The sequence below is a fragment of the Elephantulus edwardii genome, unplaced genomic scaffold (genome assembly GCF_000299155.1).
Source record: "Elephantulus edwardii isolate Elephantulus edwardi_28Jun2011 unplaced genomic scaffold, EleEdw1.0 scaffold00152, whole genome shotgun sequence".
Lineage (NCBI taxonomy): Eukaryota > Metazoa > Chordata > Mammalia > Macroscelidea > Macroscelididae > Elephantulus > Elephantulus edwardii.
The window spans coordinates 6,060,498-6,069,286 of NW_006399902.1; the positions used below are offsets into that span (position 1 = coordinate 6,060,498).

The 8,789-nt window shown below is 37.6% G+C and overlaps 1 protein-coding gene across 1 annotated transcript in view; it reads left to right on the plus strand.

Moving 5' to 3' along the window:
* RBBP4 (retinoblastoma binding protein 4) overlaps window positions 1–8,631 on the plus strand; it is a 14,397-nt gene extending 5,766 nt beyond the window's left edge. The window contains exons 4-10 of the mRNA XM_006894999.1: window positions 5,181–5,354; window positions 5,979–6,094; window positions 6,205–6,365; window positions 6,445–6,571; window positions 6,687–6,764; window positions 8,384–8,460; window positions 8,565–8,631. Coding sequence (XP_006895061.1) covers window positions 5,181–5,354; window positions 5,979–6,094; window positions 6,205–6,365; window positions 6,445–6,571; window positions 6,687–6,764; window positions 8,384–8,460; window positions 8,565–8,631 — 800 coding nt within the window. The remainder of the gene's footprint in view (window positions 1–5,180; window positions 5,355–5,978; window positions 6,095–6,204; window positions 6,366–6,444; window positions 6,572–6,686; window positions 6,765–8,383; window positions 8,461–8,564) is intronic.
* Window positions 8,632–8,789: the final 158 nt, after the last annotated feature.

Below are 8,789 nucleotides of genomic sequence, written 5' to 3' on the forward strand. Positions count from 1 at the left end.
AGATTTAAAAAAAAAATCCTAGTGTCCAAGGAGAGACTTGGTTTCACCCTCTCCAAGACAGACCTATTTGTTTTCTTGGCAGTCCATTGTATGTTCAGAACTCTTCTCCAGCATCACAACTCAAAGGCATCTATTCTTCAGTCTTTGTCTAACTTTCTAAAGCATAACAAGTAATTTAGAAAACTGTGGGTTTGTTTAGGTGCACCTTTCTATCTAGACTGACATCGTAGCTCTTCAGCACTCTGGAGGGGTCCATGACAGATTTTTCCGAATGCAATTCCCATCTTTTGATTTCCTGATTTGCTGGTATTAAGAGTGTTGAGTGTGAATCCAACATACGGGGGGGGGGGGGGTCTGAGGGGTTTTTTAATTGTGATCTTAAAAAAAGTTTACAGAAAAGCTGTATTTTCATTCATTCATTGTTGCACATTTTTCTTACCCTTCCCAGTCACTTTCTTTTAAAAAAAAAATATTCATCACTGTTGCATAATTTCCTCCTCCCCAACCCCTCCCCTAGTTTGCTTTGCTATGCTTCCTATTGTGGACTATTGTCATAAAAACAGTGTCTTATATTTTCCTTTTAAACAATTCTTTCCTTCATCTGTTCCAGTGCCATTTTCATTATTTATCCCCTCCATAGTTCCCTCAACCCCCATCAGTCCTGTCAGTGGTGTCATATACAGTATTTGTTCTTTTGTGACTGAAGTATTTCACTCAACATAATGTTCTCCAGGGTCACCCATGTTGTGTAATATTTTGAGTTCCTTGTTTTTCAGTGCTACATAGTATTCCATGGTGAGAATATACCATATTTTTTTTATCCATTTGTTGGTGGGCACTTGGGTTGCTTCCGTCTCTTTGCCATTGTGAATATCGCAGCAGTAAACATGGGTGTGTGTATAACTGGGTGGCAGCCCTGATTTCTTTAGAGTATATTCTCAGTAGTGCAATTGCTGGGTCAAATGGTATTTCTGTTTCCAGCTTTTTGAGAAAGCGCCTTACTGCCTTCCATAGTGGTTGCACCATTTTGCATTCCTACCAACGGTGAATAAGGGTTCCAGTTTCTTCACAACCTTGCCAGCATTTGTTGTTTGCTGCTTTAACTTTGCAGTTGTTCCTGGTTGTTTTGATTTTCATTTTTCTGAAAGCTACGGATTTTGAACATTTTTTCTCATGTGTGTGTTTGCCATCTGAATGTGTTTGGTGAACCAACATAGAATTTTAAACTTAATCCTTATTAATCCTTGTTAAATTCACTTTATGGTTTCTGAGTGATTTATTTATTTCACCACTTGCTCAACAAATATTGTTGAGTTTGTTATATCCTATGATTTTTACTGGAAATAAAGCAGGGAGTGAGAATACAATGAAGTTTAATTTTGGCTTAATAAATCTTAAGTTTTTGCATAAGAGTGTCTGGAGAACTTCCTCTTTTTGATGTTTATGTGATACATATCATACCTTACTGATTTCCTTATTTTTGGGGTTTTATTGCCTCTTTTTTCTCCCTCTCTTCTTTTGGGTAATCTTTAAATATAATAAATTACCACTGACAGATAAGTGGCAGATCATTTTTTTCCCAGTTTGTTGTAACTAAATTGTAGTTTAAAGCTACAAATTTTAATTTGTCAGAAATTTTTTCTACCCTTCAGATTTTGCTGAGGTTTGTTTTTCTTCACTCCAGATTTTGCTTTCCTCACTCAGAGCTTTGATGATCCTTCTGGTTGGTATTTTTGTTGTTAACCCAAAACACAACACTGTGCTATCAGGAGCCTACTGCTCATCTTTTCCCCTAGGGATACCTGGGGGATTTAAAAATCTTTAGGGTTAGCAGCACAGCAGGTAACGTACTACACCACACCACCAGGACTCTGTTTTGGAATTAGGTAGCCAAAATCCAAACCTACGCTCTCTGCTGTAAAGTCATTTCTAACTCAGAGATACCTGCCGTTGGATTTCCAATGCTGTAAGTCTAAACAGGAACAGATTGTCTCATCTTCTACAGAATAATTGGTGGATTCAGGCCACCACCATTTTAGTAAGCCCAGTACATAACCCACGGCATCACCAAGTCTATTAAGAATCCACACTTTTCCTCCCAAGTAGTTTAGTGTGTTTTTTTAATACTGTTTGCTGCTTAATCTAGTTCCCTGCTGCTTTAAAATGATGTTTTTTAGTATTTACGAATATAATGATTAATAAATCACTAAATTCTTACAAAGAACTCATCAGAGATTAAAACTTATTCCAAGGTTACACTATATGTTGTCTCAGAACATTCCTCCCTTTTCCTTGCTCCTTGAAAAGAAAGAGTTTTTGCGGTTCCATGGTCTCAGTTATAGTGAGTGGAAGGAAAGAGAGCCAGATGTGTTTCCTAGGTGGTGGTTAAATTGGATTTCAGCCCTTGATATTTTCACCTTTTAAAAGATAGATATAAACTTATTATTATTAAAACCAAGATCTTCAGATATTGACGAGTTGTTGGATTTGTTTGTTTTTTGTTGTTTTTGTTTGTTTTTTTTTTTTTAGCAACTTGTATAGGAAGCTGTGTTGTATTTAAAAAGAAAAAAAATCTCAGGGAGCTCTGGTGACCTATTGGCAAGAAGCTGCACTGCAATCCCAGAGGCACGTGCTTTAAATCTACCAGATGCTCTGCTGGAGAAGGAGGGGCAGTCTCTTCCTGTACCAGTCAGATCTGATTTGATGGTACACACACAAAATATAATAAAATTAAAAAGGAAAAATCTCTATCAAGTTTCTCTAAATTATATATAATCTATAGTTAAATTTTTATTACTTTTTTCCCTTTTCTCAGAATGTTAAAAATTACTATTAAGTTTCAAAATACTTATGGACTTAAGACAAAATCTTATAGGACTCAGACTAATGATAACCTTGTTTGTGGGAATAGAATATAGGAAGGGCTTTTATACCTCAGTTTTTAAAAAGTGGCAAACAGATATGAATAGGCATACTTTAATACTCATTTCTTGTTGTTGTTACGTGCCGTTAAGTCATATGCAGCTAGTAGAGACCCTATGAATACTCATTTAGCTTATTAGAAATTTTGTCTCCACTTGTTTTTTTCCTACTTTGAATTTGGCCTTTCACATATTCTCTTTGCCTTTGTAACCCTTAATAATGAATGAAGTCTGCTGACTTGTATCCTAATCAGTGTGCTTTACCATTAGGAAGTTTTCTGTTTAGTGTATGCCCAGTATTGAAATAACCCATATTATATAATAATTACCCTTTATTGTATGTTGGCTATTGGTTTTTCCTTACTATTTGGTACCCCTTGGCAGGGGGGTGGTTTTTGTTTTGCTAGGTTTTTTTGTCATATTCTTATATGTGTGCTTATATTTCCTTACTTAAAGGTCTTTGATCATATATAATATCGTGTCTCTTTTTGTATGCCTTTTAGATACTTTTAGGATTAATTTCTGGGGTTTGGGGCTTCATTTATTGTGATACTTCGGTGGGTTTGGGGGCTTTTTTGTTTTCTTCCTTTATTGTCTACCTTGACCTTTTTCTTTTAAATTTGCTTTAAAATGACTTTGAAGTTGAAAGTTACTTGATACAAGAACTTTATTACCCATCTGTACCCTTTTTTTTAGAGTTTTTTTTTTATTTAAAAAAAATACAATTGTGCAACAGCACTATTATAAGGGCATTTTTATTTATACATTGTCATTTAACTTTTACAACTTCTTTACTTAATGAGTAGTGTATTTGAGGCTCATTGACAACCATTCCAAATCACCAAGCAGAACCTAGATTAGGCCTAGTTATCAGTCTCATTTTAGAGTTTATTCTACCTACCTTATTTATCATGCTGCCTTCTGTAATTCTTTGACTGATGATTAACTACTTTTGTTTATATGGTACTTGGCCAAGACTTATATAGTCTTAATTGTATTATGAATGTTACAGTGGTACTTGGAAGAACTCTTTTAAGTGCATATAGTAGTCAGATAATGAATGAAAAATGCTGTTGTCTGTACTTAACCTGGTTTATTTCAGCCAAGGACTTTGGTTTGCATGTGTAAGTGGGAAGTTGAAAAACTAGAATTACTTGCTATGACTCTGTCTTTACTCACTGGACTAAGAAACATTGTAGGAGGTCAGGTTTAGTGATAATTCAAAAAAGATACCCAAACATCAAGGAAATAGTATGTAAGGGGAATTCTTTTAGTGCCTACCTAACACATTGTGTACTGGTTGGTTGTTGAAAGATTAACTTGGGTTTTATTTATTCAACGTACTTAGTACTTTAAATAATATTTGAAAACATTTTGAGAGCTTGTTTTTTTAAATGACAGTTTTCTTTAATTCCACATAATATAATTCATAGTTCTGGTGGTCTAGTGGTAAGAAACTGTGCTGTAATCCTGAAGGCACGTGGTGTGAATCCACTAACTGCTCCGTGGAAGAATGATGAGTAGTCTCCTCCCATTTGATTAACTGCCTCTGAAAACCCGTTAGAGGGTCAGCTATGGGTCAGTTCCAACTCGACAGTACACAACAATAACAATTAGTAAAAAATTATCAAGAACTCTAATAGTCAACTAGGTTAATTTTGATCTGTTACTAAACGTTTGGCATTTCAAACCCACCAGCTGTTCTGTGGGAGAAGAATGGACAGTCTCTTCCTATTAAGACTTAGTCTCAGAACCCAGTGGAAAATTATCCTGAGTTGGAATCAACTTGAAATCTGTGGGTTTGGGTTTGGTTTTACTAGTTAGGTGAGTACTTGGAGTCATTGTAGGTATAGCTGAAGGAAGTACTAGATTCTCAGAAAAGAAGGTCCATTTTGACTCCCACTTAATAGTTATGTCAGCATGAGCGTATTACTGTAGATACTATGCACTTTTGTTTGCTCTTCAAACTTTTTTGCCTGTTACACAGGGTTGTGGCATGAGTACTTTGTGTGTGTGTGTGCGCGCGCGCGCGCACCATCAAATCCAATCTGACTGGTACAGGAGGAGATTGTCCCTCCTTTTCCCGGCAGAGCATCTGGTGGATTTGAACCGAGAGTACTTTTTAATGCTAACAAATGTCTAGATTACTTGAATGTTACCTTCTTAGTATACATGTAAAACTTTCTATGTAAGACTTTCGGTGTAAAGTAGCTCTTGTTTTGTCCTTGTTTGTAATTAACTCATTTACCTTATTTACAGAATTTGGAGGTTTTGGCTCAGTCAGTGGGAAGATTGAAATAGAAATCAAGATCAACCATGAAGGAGAAGTAAACAGGGCTCGTTATATGCCCCAGAACCCTTGTATCATTGCAACTAAGACTCCATCCAGTGATGTTCTTGTTTTTGACTACACGAAACACCCTTCTAAACCAGGTATCTGCCCTTTCCTATACAGACAAAAACTATCATTGCTATAGGAACGTGTTTTTCCACTCAGTCTGAATCTGATTGTCTTAGTCTTTATAATTTAATACCTTATAATTCATGCTGATGGGTGTGGATATTCTTTATTCATGCATTTTCCCTGAAGTGGAAGGGGAAGAAATCTTTTACATAGAGTGAAATGATGGTGCTGTTTTTACACACTATATTTGATCAAGATAGATTCTGTATTATTTATAAATGTTCAGAGCTCCAAACTTCTGGATCAAGATTTTATTATTCAGAAAACTTGTAAGAGCTAGAACTTGATGAGACTACCCTCTTTTTCTAGGTCTTGGGTTTTCTGCCTTTCTGGAGAGAACAGTCTTAACATGTTGCCGCAAATGACGGTAATACATGGGGCGGTGGGGATGAGTTTCTAAGCGCGGTGGTCAATTTAAAAGTGTGCGGCAACGTGTTAACCACTTTTCTGTTGTTTTTATTCATGGAAAATGAATTTTCTTTCTCTTAACAGGTTTCCACCTTTAACACATTCTGGCTTTTACAGGTTATATTCTACTTCATAGTACCAGAGATCCCATATATTATAAAGTTTTGATTTCCTTATTTTTCCAGACCCTTCTGGAGAGTGTAACCCAGACTTGCGTCTCCGTGGACATCAGAAGGAAGGCTATGGACTTTCTTGGAACCCAAATCTCAGTGGGCACTTACTTAGTGCTTCAGATGATCATGTGCGTATTCTTCCTGTTTGGAAGCAAATCGGGCTAGCTTTGGTTGCTTTCTTCTGCAAATGTGGGGTGGGAGGTAATCTTTTCATATAATTGTTAATTTTTCATTTAAGACCATCTGCCTATGGGATATCAGTGCTGTTCCAAAAGAAGGAAAGGTGGTAGATGCAAAGACCATCTTTACTGGACACACAGCCGTAGTTGAAGATGTTTCCTGGCATCTGCTGCATGAATCTCTGTTTGGATCAGTTGCTGATGATCAGAAACTCATGATGTAAGTACAATCCTTTTCTCCCTTTATAAACTTCTATATTTAGTCACCCATTTCAAACTACTTTTATTTTTCACTAAAGCTGGGATACTCGCTCGAACAACACGTCAAAACCAAGCCACTCAGTTGATGCTCACACTGCTGAAGTGAACTGCCTTTCTTTCAATCCTTACAGTGAATTCATTCTTGCAACAGGATCAGCTGACAAGGTGAATGTGAATTTGATATATTTTAAAGGAAAAGATGGAGACTTCTCCACCTTTTTTCCTCTCTTTTAATAAAAAGATGCTCGTTACCCTCCCATTTCTTTTTGTTTTCATATAGACTGTTGCTTTGTGGGATCTGAGAAATCTGAAACTCAAGTTGCATTCCTTTGAATCACATAAGGATGAAATATTCCAGGTAAGAGAAAGTGATACTACTATTTTTTTTAAGCACGACAAAACATACCTGAGTGTGTGTGTGTCCTATTGTTATAAGTATTAGAAATTTTATGTACTTGTAGTAGTAGTACGTAGGGTTTTCAGAGGCCTGTTATTTCAGAAGTGGATGGCCAATCCTTCCTAGTCTGTCTTAATGCGAATGTTCCGATTTAGAGAAGTATCAGACAGACCAGCAAGTTAAAGGTAGATCCCTTATTGTGGAGTTAACTTTAGTGTCAGTGTTGTCCCTGCCTTTCTCACATGCGTCTTTACCCACTTATTTCCCTGCTACACCATCCACCAGGATACCCATCCACTTCTACCCCCTCCCTTCACATCTATCTCCCTTTGACCAGCCCTCCATCTAATAACTTATATATGAAGCTTCCTTAGCTTCTGTGATTCCAAACACATCAGCTGCTGGTAGTTCCTTATGTTGGGACCAGTGTCTCTGAAGTTTAGTCGTAATGTTTCCCGAGCAAAGGTGATGCATCCTGTAGAACTGGTGTGTAGATAGGCTTTTCTTGGCCCGAGCGGTTTTTTGGCGTCTTCGATTACCTGGGAAGATGGGCAGGGACTGTGATGGGCTTTTAAGCCGCCCAGCTTTCAGCTGGTCAGACGTCAGACTCCTGTACCCCCTCTCTGGCCTGCCGAAAGGGTTAAACCAGGTGGCTTCTTGGAGGCAAGGATTCTGAGGCTCCATCTAACATACTTTGGACATGTTGTGAGGAGAGACCGGTCCTTGGAGAAGGACATCATGCTTGGGAGGGTGGAGGGACAGCGCAGGAGAGGAAGGCCCTCTATGAGGTGGATTGATTCAGTGACTGGGATAATCGGGATGAGAGTGTCGGAGACAGTGCGATTGGCACAGGACAGAGCAGAGTTTAGGGCTGTTGTACATAGGGTCTCTATGAGTTGCAAGCGACTCAACGGCACATAACAACAACAGTAGTAGTAGTTGTTGTGTGCTGTCAAGTCACTCACAACTCATGGCAGCCCTATGAACATCTCTGAACCTTACTCTATCCTGAGCCAATCTCACTGTCTACAGTACACCTGGCCCCATTACCACAGTCACTGTAATGTCAGTACCAAGCCCTAACAGGAATTTGATAAGGTTTTTATGTTTCTTTGTTATGTCTATTTTTTTCTCAGATTGATCATTGACCTATATTAAGAAAACTGTACCTGGTTACTTGCTGCTGGTACTTGTCTTTTTCTTTTCTTCATTTTTATTCCTTCATTCTTCATAGTCTGAACATGTCTTTTGATTTCTCAATTTAAGAAATAATTGTTAAACTACATTCAGAGCTCATTGGTAGTACACTGTGTGGAACATACTAACCGAATACTAGGGTATTTAAAGGAAAGAAATTACATCCCCACAGCCAAGATGTCAGGAAGGTGCAGGGTTTTGTTCTATACACAAGGTTGCTACATGTTAGAATCTGAGTCAGTGGCATCTTAACAACAAAAAGGTATCGGTTTTAACTACCATGTAGGGTACTTTGTTCTCCCTTTTTATCTTTAAATTATTAAATAGTAAGTAATTTCTCCTATTTTTAATTCACAACTTTCTTGTTTCTTTCCTATGTATAGGTTCAGTGGTCACCTCACAATGAAACTATTTTGGCTTCTAGTGGTACTGATCGTAGACTGAATGTCTGGGATTTAAGGTAAATCTTGTACTAGCTATTCTATCTATGGAATTGTTTTTATTTCTCCCTTCAAAAGGTAGTCATGGTAAATCTCTTGACTTTTTAAAATCTTTATTGTCTAGTAAAATTGGAGAGGAACAGTCCCCAGAAGATGCAGAAGATGGACCACCAGAGTTACTGGTATGTTAAAAGCATTTGTTGGGGAGCTCTGGTGACCTAGTGGCAAGAAACTGCACTGCAATCACAGAGGTATACGGTTCAAATCCACCAGATGCTCTGCTGAAGAAGGAGGGACAATCTCCTCCTGTACCAGTCAGATCTGATTTGACAGTACACACACACACACA